The sequence below is a fragment of the Capra hircus genome, chromosome 1 (genome assembly GCF_001704415.2).
Source record: "Capra hircus breed San Clemente chromosome 1, ASM170441v1, whole genome shotgun sequence".
Classification (NCBI taxonomy): domain Eukaryota; kingdom Metazoa; phylum Chordata; class Mammalia; order Artiodactyla; family Bovidae; genus Capra; species Capra hircus.
This window is the reverse complement of record NC_030808.1, coordinates 57,858,897-57,873,509: the sequence shown is the minus strand read 5'-3', so window position 1 is coordinate 57,873,509 and position 14,613 is coordinate 57,858,897. Positions and strand designations below refer to the sequence as shown.

The 14,613-nt window shown below is 39.0% G+C and overlaps 1 protein-coding gene across 1 annotated transcript in view; it reads left to right on the top strand.

The window, feature by feature from the left end:
• Positions 1 to 14,613, top strand: part of CFAP44 (cilia and flagella associated protein 44) — a 126,205-nt gene that overhangs the window by 34,986 nt on the left and 76,606 nt on the right. Inside the window, exon 16 of the mRNA XM_005674928.3 lies at positions 12,561 to 12,722. Coding sequence (XP_005674985.2) covers positions 12,561 to 12,722 — 162 coding nt within the window. The remainder of the gene's footprint in view (positions 1 to 12,560; positions 12,723 to 14,613) is intronic.

The following is a 14,613-nucleotide window of genomic DNA, read 5'->3' as shown; positions in this document are numbered from 1 at the left end:
CAGTTGTCCCTACTGTGATCACTTAGGCAGTAGTTACAGGGGAGAAGTTATAAGGGAGCCAGATGTGAGGCAGGTAGATCTATTGGGCAGCTGTGTTCCAGAGAAGATGACGACACCAAGGTGTGGATAAAAGCTAGGTAGAATTGACAGAACTTGATGATCTTTTGAATTTCTGGGGATAATTTTGAGGTTTCTAAATGAAATTCATTGGAGTTTCTCTAAATGTTATTTTTTTTCTCTCTCTCCTGTGTTTCCTGAGAGCACCATTTTTCTTGTTTCCTAAACCAGGAAATCTTTGAGCCATCTCTTCCTGACCTCTGACCACCCTGCTTCACCAAGCCCTGCCGTTGGTTTATGCATCTTGAATATCTGTTGAATCTGTCTCTTCCGTGTCCTCTTTGCTTCTCTCTGTTTCATCCATTAAGCTTTGAACTTGATCTTCTCTGCATAAAATGACCTCCCTCTTATCCTGACACACATCAACTCACTATTTTTTAACATACGCACATAATTTACTAATGGGGGCTTTCCTGGTGGCTCAGATGGTAAAGAATCTACCTGCAGTGCAGGAGGACTGGATTTGTCCCTGGGTCAGCAAGATCCCTTGGAGGAAGGAATGGCTACCCACTCCAGTATTCTTGCCTGGAGAATTCCATGAACAGAGGAACCTGATGGGATACAATCCATGGAGTCTCAAAGAGTCACACATGACTGAGTGACTAATGCTAACTAATTTACTAATATTCTAATAAGGATTTTTATATGTACATACGTAACAGTGATACTGTCCTTACCAGCTTTGAAATTGAGATATTACTGGCCTTATTTTTGAAAAGAAAGTCTTTTATATTCTCTGGACCTGAATTGTTGTTTGTAGGAGGATTTTTAATAATGAATTTCTTCAATAGATATAGAACTATAAACTGCTAAAAAAAGATAACTACCACCCCACAACTTTATGCCCAGTGTTAGTATCATTCAAAAATGAAACTAAGTAAACAATAATGTGACTTTTTGGATGAAATGAGCAACTCCTGTTCCCATGCAGCTTTAGGGTCATGTAAATGTTTTAAAGGCAAATGCCCAGCAGAATGTCAGGCTCACATTTCTGCATTTCCTTGTTCTCTGGTATCCTGTGCCCTCAAGTTCTAACTTTCTTGTTGGTTGCTTTGAATTTCAACTTGTGTCTGTTGTTTTTTTTTCTTCAGTCATTCAGTCTTGCCCAACTCTTTGTGACCCCATGGACTGCAACATACCAGGTCTCTCTGTATCCTTCACCATCTCCCGGATCTTGCTCTAGCTCAAGTCCATTGAGTCAGTGATGCCATCCAACTATCTCATCCTCTGTCGTCCCCTTCTCTTCCTGCCCTCAATCTTTCCCAGCATCAGGGTCTTTTCCAATGAGTCAGCTCTTCGCATCAGGTGGCCAAAGTATTAGAGCTTTACCTTCAGTCCTTCCAATGAATATTCAGGGTTGATTCCCTTTAGGATTGACTGATTTGATCTCTGTGCAGTCAAAGGAACTCTCGAGAGTCTTCTCCAGCACCACAGTTTGAAAGCGTCTATTCTTTATGTCTGAGAGAATGCCTAAAGCTCTAGAACACTGCATTCCGTTTGGCTTCTAGGTCCCATTCTGTAAGTTGGCCAATGCCCTGAGAAGAAAAAGTGCAAAGAATGTTCACCTCACCTCAACTAGCTTCCCTTCTCCTGCAATCTTGGCTTCAGAGCTATAGTTATACTGATTTCTCTGTGATGTCTTTAGCTAGTTTAGCAAACTTTTCATGTTATTGAATTGTTAGCTAATATATAGCTAATATAGGGGTTTTCATCTGTTTATAAATAAGGTTTGGCTAATATTTTCCTTCTTCATAGTTCCTCAGTTTTGTTATTAAAATTTTTTAATCTCCTAAGATGAATTGTAAAATATCCCTCATTTTCTATCCTCTTCAAGAGTTTAAATTAAAATTTTAAATTTTTGGCAGACTTGGTAATGTATTCATCAGAGCATAGCATCTGAGGTGATTTTTAAAAATTAATTCAGTGACTTTCATAATTGTGTGTGTGTGTGTGTTCAGTCATGTCCGACTCTTTGTGACCCATAGACTGAACCCGCCAGGCTCCTCTGTTCATGATATTTGCCAGGCAGGAATACTGGAGCGGGTTGACATTTCCTGCTCCAGGGGATCTTCTCGGCCCAGGGATGGAACCTGTATGTCTTGTGTTTCCTGTATTGGCAGTCGAATTCTTTACCTCTGCGCCACCTGGGAAATCATAGTTCTTTTAAAATTTTTAAAGTATGCTGCTGCTGCTAAGTCGCTTCAGTCGTGTCTGACTCTGTGCGACCCCATAGACGGCAGCCCACCAGGCTCCCCCATCCCTGGATTCTCCAGGCAAGAACACTGGAGTGGGTTGCCATTTCCTTCTCCAATGCATGAAAGTGAAAAGTGAAAGTGAAGTTGCTCAGTCATGTCCGACTCTTTGTGACCCCATGGACTGCCAGCCCACCAGGCTCCTCTGTCCATGGAATTCTCCAGGCAAGAACACTGGAATGGGTTGCCATTGCCTTCTCCGTTGTAAAGTATAATTGACATAAATTAGTTTTAAATAAACAACATGATTTGATACTCATATGATTTGCCACATACTGATTGCCACAATAAGTACAGTTAACATCTGTCACTGTACATGAGAACTTTTGAGATCTATTCTCTAAGCAACATTCAAGTCAGCAATATAGTATTATTGACGGTAGTCATCATGCTGTACATTACAGTCCCATGACTTAATTTATAATTGGAAATTTGTACCTTTTGAACCATTTGCTTTACCCATCCCCAAGCTACTTTGGCAATGACCGGTCTGTTTTCTGCATCTATTTTTTTTTTCCCTTATGATTCCACATACAAGTGAAATCATAGTATATTTATCTTTTTTTCTGACTTATTTAACTTAACGTAACACCTTCAAGGTCTGTCCATATCGTTGCAGATTACAAGATTTCATTCTTTTATGGCTGAATAATATTCCATTGTGTTATATAATCATAATGGAATATTTTCTTTTCTTTCTCCATTCATCCTTCAGTGTACACTTAGATTGTTTCCATGTCTTAGCTATTGTAAAGAATGTTGTGATAAACATGAGGATGCATGTATTTTTTCAAGTTAATGTTTTCATTATCTCAGGTAAGTAACTGGAAGTGAAGGTGCTGGATTATATGTAGTTCTGTTTAATTTTTAGAGGAATCTCCACATTGTTTTCAGTAGTGGCTGTATTGATTTATGTTACTAACAAAAAGCGTTCCCTTTTCTCCACGTCTTAGGCAGCATTTCTTATCTTTTTGATAATAGCTATTTTGGCAGAGGAGCCTGATGGGCTACAGTTGATGGAATCACAAAGAACTGTGACTGAAGCGACTCATTCTGAGAGGTGTGAGGTGGTTTTGAGTTGTAATTTCCTGATGATTAGTGATGTTGAGCATCTTCTTATGTACTCATTGTCTGTCTCTTTCGTCTTTGGAAAAAATATCTGTTCAGATCTTCTGCCCATTTTTTAATTCGATTGTTGGTGCTGCTGCTCAGAGTGCATGCTTAAGGGGCAAGCCCTTCAGTTACGAATGGGGTTAGCAGGGCTCCAGCCTCCTTGCAGAATGATGGATCAGGTTTCATGGGGGAAATGGTTTGACAGGACGCCTGTCCTTGCATGTTGGCTGGTGTGTTTGAGGAACCCACTAGCGGAATGCTTTTGCAGCTTTAATCCTCTTACCTTCCCCCAGACCGCTCTTTTGCATCCTCTCTGTATGTATTCTTCTAGCTATTTTATAACTTGTCTGCACTAATCAAATGCCACTAGGCCCACTCTTGTTCCTCAGCTCTCAGCAGGTCAAAAACCCTGGTGTTTGGAGGCATCTCTGTGTTTACAGACCTTATTTATTAGTCCCAGAACTTTGTGCTTTCTGAGAAAGTCCATAACACCTTAGGCTCCATACAGAACCCTGCCCAGTTCCCTGCTCTCAGTTTCTTAATGGAACATGTATCTTCTGATAAGTCACTTTATAGGAGCTCTGGATACACAGATGACAGGTATCTGTTCAGATGCAATCATGTAACGTGCTCTGAGCTGCTTCTTCACATTCACCGGGTATATCATAATTTATCATATGTATGTAGATTTATTTTGGGGTTCTCTATTCTGTTCCATTGATCTTTATGACTTTTTATGACAATACTATATTTTGATTACTATAGCTTTACAGAATAGTTTGAAATCAGGTAGTTATGATGCCTCCAGCTTTGACTTCTTTCTCAAGATTGCTTTGGCTATTTAGGATCTGTTATGGTTCCAATCAGATCTGTCCTTGATTTAATTTTGGTAAGCACATTTTTCCCCCCTAGGGAACTTGTTTCTTATTGTCTGTAATTTTCATAATATTCTTAATGTCACAAGGTCTATAGAGATTTTTCCTTTTTATTTTTTTATATTGGTTATTTTCCTCCTCCCTCTTGCTAGAAGTTTGTCAGTATTTCCAAGGAACTTTTCACTATATTGATTTTATTTTATTTTTTTTCATTAAGTTATGTTCTTTTATTATGATCCTATACCTACTGTGGGCTTCCCTGGTAGCTCAGCTGATAAAGAATCTGCCTGCAATGTAGGAGACCCTGGTTTGATTCCTGGGTTGGGAAGATCTGCTGGAGAAGGGATAGGCTACCCACTCCAGTATTCTTGGGCTTCCCTGGTGGCTCAGCTGGTGAACAATCTGCAGTGCAGGAGACATAGGTTTGATCCCTGTGTTGGGAAGATTCTCTGGAGAAGGGAACGTGTACCCAGTCCAGTATTCTGGCCTGGAGAATTCCGTAGACTATCCTATGGGGTGGCCAAGAGTCAGACACAGCTGAGCAACTTTCACTTTCATACCTACTGTATTAGGGTTTATTTTCTAATTTCATGAGATGGATACTTACATTAGTTATTAATCTTAATATGCATTTTTATGTGCACTTCACTTCGCAAGGATGATATCTGAGCTGTGAAATCCCCCTCCTCTTCTGTGTTCTCTCCTAGGGGCATGAATCCTGACCTGATTGCTTCTCCTCCCTACCCAACTCCTTGTGGATCTCTTTTGTAGCCTTGGTTGCAGAAGACCTTTCGATTAGTTTCTAGTTTATTTTCAGTGAGAACTGATCCATATGTAGGTGTTTTTTTAATGCGTTTATGGCTTGCGTTGAGCCCAGTGTTGTCCTACTCTGCATGTTGTTCTCTTCTAGAAATACTAATTTCTTAGGCAGTCAGTTCAGTTGCTCAGTTGTGTCCAACTCTTTGAGACCCCATGGACTGCAGCATGCCAGGTTTCCCTGTCCATCACCAACTTCTGGAGCTTGCTCTTAATTTCTAAACACATGGAATTTTTACTTTTAAATTATCGATGAAGTGAACGAAGTGTTAGTCGCTCAGTCGTGTCTCACTCTTTACAACCCTATGGACTGTAACCTACCAGGCTCCTTTGTCCATAGAATTCTCCAAGCAAGAACACTGGAGTAGGTAGCCACTCCCTTCTCCAGGGGATCTTTCTGACCCAGGGATTGAACCTGGGTCTCCCATATTGCAGGCAGATTCTTTGCCATCTGAGTTTAATTGCATTTTACTTTAGCTCTATTATTTTAATCTTTTGAAATTGAGGCAAATTTTATAAATATTCTTCATGTACTTGTAAATATTCTTCATGTGCTTTATAAATATTCTTCATGTGATACTGTTTGTAGCCTGTTCTAAAATTGCTATGCAGTTTCTGCTTATGTCTATTAGCTCAGAATTTTAATTATATAGTTAAATTATCTATATCACTTTGATTTTTCTATTTGCTGGTTACTGAGAGACTTTAAAAAATCTTTATTTTTTTCCCTCGTGGTTCTGTCGTTGTTTGATTTATATATTTTGAAGTCATGATATTAGTGAAAGTGAAAGTGTTAGTTGCTCAGTCCTGTCTGACTCTTTTCAACTCCATGGACTGTAGCCACCAGGCTCCTCTGTCCATGGAATTCTCCAGGCAAGAATACTGGACTGGGTTGTCATTCCTTTCTCCACGGGATCTTCCCAACCCAGGGATTGAACCTGGGTCTTAGGCATTGCAGGCAGATTCTTCACCATCTGAGCCAACAGGGAAGCCTATTAGGTACCTACAAATTTAACTCATCAATTTTCTGATAAATTAAACCTTTTATTATGAAGTGAATTTTTCATCTCTATTATTTGTTTTATGTGTGTCTTTCTGGGAACAGTTGGATTTTTAAAATATCCAATTTGATCATCTTTGCCTTTTAGCTGAAGCACTTAATTAATTTACAAGTAATATAATTATATAATAGAAATTATATAATTTACATATAATTATATAATTTCTATTAATTATATAAAGTTATAATTTGGATCAAATCTACCATCTTATTTTGCGCTTTTCAACCCTTATTTTCTTTATTTTTCTTTCCTTATTTGTCTTATTTTGGATTGTTTTTCCTTAAATAATCGTTCTGGTTTTCCTTTTGCTTGTTTGGAAGTTATACAGTTATTTCTATTCTTTTAATAGATACTTTACATTTTAACATATGTCCATAACTTCTGAAAGTTTAATGTTAATTCTTTACCCAAGACAATGAATGCAAACACCTTAGAAATCTTCCCTCTACCTTCCTTCTGGAATGATATTCTATTGCTGTGTATTTTAAAAATAATCTTTTAAGATATATACATATATATGTATAAATTTTTTACAATTGTAGTGATTTACAACATGAGTTTCTAGTGTACAGCACAGTGGTTCAGTTATTTTTTTTCAGATTCTTTTCTATTCTAATTTACTGCAAGATAATAGATTTGGTGGTGCCATAACAGTAGGACCTTGTTTATCTATTTTATACATAGTAGTTTGTATCTGGTAATCCTAAACTCCTGATTTATCTCCCCCTTCCCCCTTTGGTAACCATAAATTTGTTTTCTATGTCTGTGAGTCTGTTTCTGATTTGTACATTAGTTCCTTTGTATAATTTTTTTAGATTCTGCATATAAGCAATATCATATGATATTTGTCTGACTTACTTCACTTATGATGATGATCTCTAGATACACCTACTGCTGCTGAGTCACTTCAGTCGTGTCCGACTCTGTGCGACCCCATAGACGGCAGCTCACCAGGCTCCCCCATCCCTGGGATTTTCCAGGCAAGAACACTGGAGTGGTTTGCCATTTCCTTCTCCAATGCATGAAAGTGAAAAGTGAAAGTGAAGTCGCTCAGTTGTATCTGACTCTTAGCGACCCCATGGACTGTAGCCCACCAGGCTCCTCCATCCATGGGATTTTCCAGGCAAGAGTACTGGAGTGGGGTGCCATTGCCTTCTCCCTAGATCCATCTATGTTGCTGCAAATGGCATTATTTCATTCTTTTTAATGGCTGAGTAATATTCCATTATATGTATATCACATCTTCTTTATCTATCCCTCTGTTGATGGACATTTAGGTTGCTCCCATGTCTTGGCTATTGTAAATAGTGCTGCTGTGAGTATTAGGGTGCATGTATCTTTTTGAATTGGAATTTTCTTCAGATATATGCACAGGTATGGAATTACTGGATCATACAGTAACTCTATTTTTAGTTTTTGAAGGAATACCTATATTATTCTCCAAACTGGCCGCACCAATCCACATCCCCAGCAATAGTTGTAGGAGGATTTGGTTTTTAAGACTTGTATTTTTTAAATCTCACAAGATATATTCAATTAACCATTACTAAAAATCACCCACATATTGACCACTTTCTTTGCTATTTATTCCTTCTTGCATTTGGGAATTTTTCCTCTTATTTGCAGGTCTGCTATTTGCAAGCTCTCTAACTTTTTCTGGAAAATTTTCTTATAGTATTAAAGGATATTTTTGTTGGCATAGAATTCTAGATGGCAGTAATTTTCTTTCAGCTCACTCAAGATGCCATGCCAGTGCTTTCTAACTTCAGTTACTTCTACTACCTGTTGGTGTGATTGTCACTCTTTTGAAAATAATTTGTCCTTTTTTGGCAGTGTTTAGGATTTTCTGTTCTCCAGTTCAGTTCAGTCACTCAGTCGTGTCCGACTCTTTGCGACCCCATGAATCGCATCACGCCAGGCCTCCCTGTCCATCACCAACTCCCGGAGTTCACTCAGACTCACATCCGTCGAGTCGGTGAAGCCATCCAGCCATCTCATCCTCGGTTGTCCCCTTCTCCTCCTGCCCCCAATCCCTCCCAGCATCAGAGTGTTTTCCAATGAGTCAACTCTTCTGTTTTTAGTGTTCTGCAATTTTGTTTTGATGTATGTAGGTGCTTGAATCCATGGGTTTGTAACTTGTATCAATTCTGGGGGGAAAATGGAATCAATTTGTCTTGAAATAATTGCTTTTGTTTTTTTCCCTTTCAGATGTGATCAAGTGTGTTAGAATCTCTTAATCTTATTCTCCCTATCTTCTGTATCTTCTAACTTAAAAAAAACTAAGTCATATTTTATAGATTTCTTCTCATCTGTTTTCTACTGACTAGTTATCTCTTCAGTTATCAGTATTAAAGTCACCCTGGTGGGTCAGACGGTAAAGCATCTGTCTACAATGTGGGAAACCTGGGTTCGATCCCTGGATAGGGAAGATCCCCTGGAGAAGGAAATGGCAATTCATTCCAGTACTATTGCCTGGAAAATCCCATGGACAGAGGAGCCTGGTAGGTCCATGGGGTTGCAAAGAGTCAGACATGAGTGACTTCACTTTCTTTCACCATATTAATTTCAACTTTTGTATTTTTAGTTCTTGAAGTTTTATTTGATTATTTTTCATATCTGTTTTGTTAGTTTTAATAGATAAAACTGTTTCCTGCAGATATTTTAAGATTTTCTCTTGTAACTTAGGCATGGTAGGCATAATTGTTTTTTTGGCTATGTCTGAGCATTTCAACATCTAAAATCTTGATGGATTTTTAAAATTTTGTTGACTCATTCCTGATGTTTTATTTCTAATGCATCTGGTTATTTTATTTTCATGAATATGGATTTACCATATCTTCACTGAAAGAATAAATGAATACCCTTTTCCTTTCTTGAAAAAATTCTATTCTGAGGAGAAAAGTATGAAAGGATATACATCAACTTCTCAGCATTCATTATACCTGTTCAGGGTGAGGGAGAGAAGTATAGAGGTTTACTTTGATTTCATTTGTGGCAATATATATGTTACTTTTCTGATTTGACTCATAAAACACAGCTCCTTTGAGGCTCTTATAGCTTGGCTACATCACATTCTCTCTTTTTATACTGCTGTTATCTTCTGACCACCTGGTCAAATCTGCCCCCTTTAAAAATTTTAAGACTATGGTCATCTTTCTCTTCATCCAAAGTGTAACCAATTGTCCTGAATGATGTTAACACCATGTGCCTAGTTGATTAAGTCGCATCAGCCTCTTGATCTTTTCATTTCCCATGACCTTTACAGTTTATCCACACACTCAGAGCCACCCACTGGGCACGATGACCACCTGTTGATTAGTTTACTAGAGCTTCCATAACAAAATAACCACAGTCTGTGTGGCTTAAAGAGCAGAAACTGATTTTGTCATGATTGTTTAGGTTAGAAGTTTAAGATCAAGGTGCTAACAGTTTAGACTTCTTCTGAGGCCTCTCTCCTTGGCTTGCAGATGGCCACCCTCTCACTCTGTCCTCACGTGGTTTTCCCCCTGTATCCTAGTCTCCCCTTCTTATAAGGACACTGGTCCTACTAGATTAGGGCCCACTCTATAGACCCTTTCTCCAAATACAGTCACATTCTGCATATGAATTTGTGGGGACACGATTTCAACCACAAAATCTCATAAGAACTCAGCTTTAAAAGTCAACTGTTCAGATAAGATGGTTGGATGGCATCACCAGCACAATGGACATGAGTTTGAGCAAGCTCTGGAAGATCATGAAGAACAGGGAAATCTGGCATTCTGCAGTCCATGGGGTTGCAAAGAGACACAACTGAGCGACTGAACAATAAGCAATTCAGATAGCTCACATTCTGAGCTCAGCCTCTCTCATGTCCAGCCTGTTCACTTGGCTACTTCTGCTCCACTTGTTCTCTGAAGACTCCTCTTGTTCCTTCCCCATTTGTTTTCTCTCACCTATTAGTCCATCTTGTCTTAAAGTGAAGTCACTCAGTTGTGTCCAACTCTTTGCGACCCCATGAACTGTAGCTTGCCAGGCTCTTCCGGCCATGGGATTTTCCAGGCAAGAGTACTAGAGTGGGTTGCCATTTCCTTCTCCAGAGGATCTTCCCTACCCAGGGATCAAATCCGGGTCTCCCACATTATGGACAGATGCTTTACCGTCTGAGCCACCAGGGAAGTCTTAAGTTAAGACTCTTATCTTAAGTTCCTCCTATATCTGGCTTAAATGTCATGATTCTTTCTATCAATAAGGTTCAGTAACGCTCTTCCAATGACTTGAGCTCCTTTCTCTTTTTTTTGTACATTTCTGGCAAAAATCCATCCCTCACTGTCCCCAGTTGATCTATATTTGCCTACAGTGATTACCAAGGGCAGTTACAGATAGTCATACAACAGAAAAGATTAGCTTCTTCATGATTTAGTGACTCAAATGGCCTCAACACAGTTCATAGTAGGGCTTAGAGATTCTATGATGTTGTTCTTACCAACTCTGTTTCACTCTCAATGATCATTTAAAAACTCCTCCTCTCCCCAGAGCTTCAAACCTCCCACTTGCTCACTCACTCTCATTCTCAGCATCACTTGCTTCACCAAACAAGTAGGAGACCTATGCCAGGAACTCCTTCACCTTCCCACTACCAAATGTAAAATCCTATTACTTCTGCAGGTACCCGTTCCCCCCGCTTTTTTTTCTTACAGTAGAGGTGCTATGTGTCTTCCTGCTTGAGGCCAGTTCTCCCTTGTGACCTTGGGAATCTACTCCCACTGTTTTCAACATTTCACACTGTTTTCTCTTTTCTGTCATATAAATTTAACCCCACCTGTTTAATGAGTTACTTCCATTAATATTGAGATATATTCAAGCCCTCTTACTTGTTCAGGAAAAATTCCTTGTCCTCATGTCCTCTTCTAGTCACTGCCGCATCCTTCTCCTTCCATTTTCCTCCTGGGGGTTGGTTATTCCCATGAGCTGCATTTCCTTACATCCTACTTCTTCCTTCACAGGCTCTTACAAGTTTGTTATCTCATAATCGCACCAGGTTAACACTTCCAGAGATACCAGTGTATCCATTTAACAGTTTTAGTTCTTATCTTTCTTGCTCTCTTAGCCTCAGTTGACCTTGTTGATCTTCATTTCCTCTTTGAAATACCATCTCCCTTTGACTTTTTGGGACATTATGCTCTCCTAGTTTCTTCTCCAACATCTTGTCACTTCTTCTCAGCCTTCTTCATTCAGGCATTAAGTGTTGCTTCCCCGAGGCTCTGTCCCAGTCTCTCTTCTCACTTCTGTTCTCTTGACCTTAGTGATACCACCAAAGCCACAACTTTCTTAAAAGCCCATATGTGCCACAGGATATTTGCACATGGTGTATTCTTTACATAGCATATTCCCTCAAGCCCTCCCCCAAGTCCTTATGGAAAGAATCTTCTACTCATCCTTCACATCGAGACTTAGGTACCACCTTCTCAGGAAACCTTTTACGACCTCCTTGTGGTACCTCTGCAACACTAGTTGCAGTTATAATTTACATTTATTTACATGATTTGTTAAGTGACAAGCTTTCCCATTGGAGGTAAGCTCCATAATGGCAGAGACAATTCCTATTTTTATTATAATTTTACCTCTAGCACTTTATAAAATTCTGAGTACATAGTAGGTACGTAATAAAGAAGTATGGAATAAAATAACTGAAAGGATAAACATCTTGAATAATGTATCTATGGAGTATCAAGATGGGAATTTCCCACATGTGGTTAAATACATGATTTTGAAACTCAGGAGAGAGGTCTGGACTAGAGAGATGAATTCAGAGTCTAATTGCTTGTGAGTGGTAATGAAGCCATGATGGCTACAAGATTTCTCAGGGAATGTTTATGGAGAGAAAGAAAAAGAGGGGAAAGAACAAGAATCTTGGGACATTCACATTAAATGAATTCAAGCAGAGGATGATTCATCAAAGGAGGCAGAGGTTGTATATGCTGTCCACATACTGCAGATTTTCCTTGGAAGTCCTAATTTTAATATTCTGCCCTTTCAGCTGACGTATTTCACAACCTAATTTTTGGCTCAGAAAAGAGGGCATCTATAAAACAAATATAAATCTAATTTTAACACTTGGTTTATTAATTAATAATGATATAATTGTATTAATGTGTATAGTGATTGATAAGATTGACTTAGTTCCTCACTGTGATTATTGCTGGTAATAGTATCCTTTTAAAATAGCTAGTATACATAGCAATTACAGTTTTTATAATTTTAAAATTATAGTTTAAAATATTTTTGAACTGTGTTTCTAAAAGCTTGCCTAAATGTAAACGATCTGCTTAATCTTTGTTTTTTAGCCTGAAAGTACTTTGCTGATTATTTGCGAGGATGGCTATGTTCTTGAAGCTCCGTTTCCAGCTATAAAGGAGGACAAGGAGGACCGTGATGTAGTTTCCTATGAAATCAAAGACATGTGTTTAAAATATTTCCATTTCACAAGTGTCAAATCTAAGATTCTGGTATGAAATATCCTTGAAGCATCGTCTTCTAATTATTTTCTTTCTTATGATATAAAACAGCCCATGTTAAGTGCTAGGAAAATATGAAGAAGTTGATACAAACTTTTAATTTAAGGAGCTTATCTGGTAGAAAGCAGCTAACTGTATTAGAAGGAGGTAATAAATAGATACTAAAATCACAGTGCAAAGAAAAGAATTTTAGGGCCATGCAGAGGAAAGAATATATGGTTCTGATGGAAGGATGAGAGGAGGTCAAGGATGACTTCATTGAGCAGACATTTAGTATTTAATGAAAGGGAAGGATTTTGAGAGGTTAAAAATGGAAAGGCAATAAAAGCTGGGAGAACATCCTGAGGGAAGGCAGAATTGCAAGAGTTTTGTTGTTTTCAAGAAATGAAGACTGGGCCATGAAACAGAGGGATGCAGTTTGTAGAGGAGTTTGACAGGAGTCTGTGACCACCACAAAGGACCCCTTAAATTCTAGCCAAGATGTTTTATTTCTTAGGCCACTGGAATAAATTGTTAACAGTGTTTTTTTTAGTATTTTTTAATTTAATTTTTAGTTGGAGGATAATTACAATATTGTGATGGTTTCTCCCATACATCAGCTATAGGTATACATATGTCCCCTCCCTCTAGGACCTCCCTCCCACTTCCCTCCCCATCCCACCTCTCTAGGTTGTCACAGAACATGGGCACAGGCTGTCTATTTTACATAAAGGACAGACCAAGGGATGCCAAGGGAACATTTCATGCAAAGATGGGCTTGATAAAGGACCGAAATGGTAGGGACCTGACAGAAGCAGAAGAGATTAAGAAGAGGTGGCAAGAATACACAGAAGAACTGTACAAAAAAGATCTTCACGACCCAGATAATCACAATGGTGTGATAACTCGCCTAGAGCCCGTCATCCTGGAATGTGAAGTCAAGTGGGCCTTAGAAAGCATCACTATGAACAAAGCTAGTGGAGGTGATGGAATTCCAGTTGAGCTATTTCAGATCCTGAAAGATGATGCTGTCAAAGTGCTACACTCAATATGTCAGCAAATTTGGAAAAGTCAGCAGTTGCCACAGGACTGGAAAAGGTCAGTTTTCATTCCAATCCCAAAGAAAGGCAATGCCAAAGAATGCTCAAACTACCGCACAATTGCACTCATCTCACACACTAGTAAAGTAATGCTCAAAATTCTCCAAGCCAGGCTTCAGCAATACATGAACCGTGAACTTCCAGATATTCAAGCTGGTTTTAGAAAAGGCAGAGGAGCCAGAGATCAAATTGCCAACATTCACCGGATCATCAGAAAAGCAAGAGAGTTTCAGAAAAACATCTATTTCTGCTTTATTGACTATGCCAAAGCCTTTGACTGTGTGGATCACAATAAACTGTGGAAAATTCTGAAAGGGATGGGAATACCAGACCACCTGACCTGCCTCTTGAGAAACCTGTATGCAGGTCAGGAAGCAGCAGTTAGAACTGGACATGGAATAACAGACTGGTTCCAAATAGGAAAAGGAATACGTCAAGAATGTATGTGGTCACCCTGCTTATTTAACTTATATGCAGAGTACATCATGAGAAGTGCTGGGCTGGAGGAAGCACAAGCTGGAATCAAGATTGCTGGGAGAAATATCAGTAACCTCAGATATGCAGATGACACCACCCTTATGGCAGAAAGTGAAGAGGAACTAAAGGGCTCTTGATGAAAGTGAAAGAGGAGAGTGAAAAAGTTGGCTTGAAGCTCAGCATTCAGAAAACGAAGTTCATGGAATCTGATCCCATCACTTCATGGCAAATAGATGGGGAAACAGTGGAAACAGCGTCAGACTTTATTTTTCTGGGCTCCAAAATCACTGCAGATGGTGACTGCAGCCATGAAATTAAAGGACACT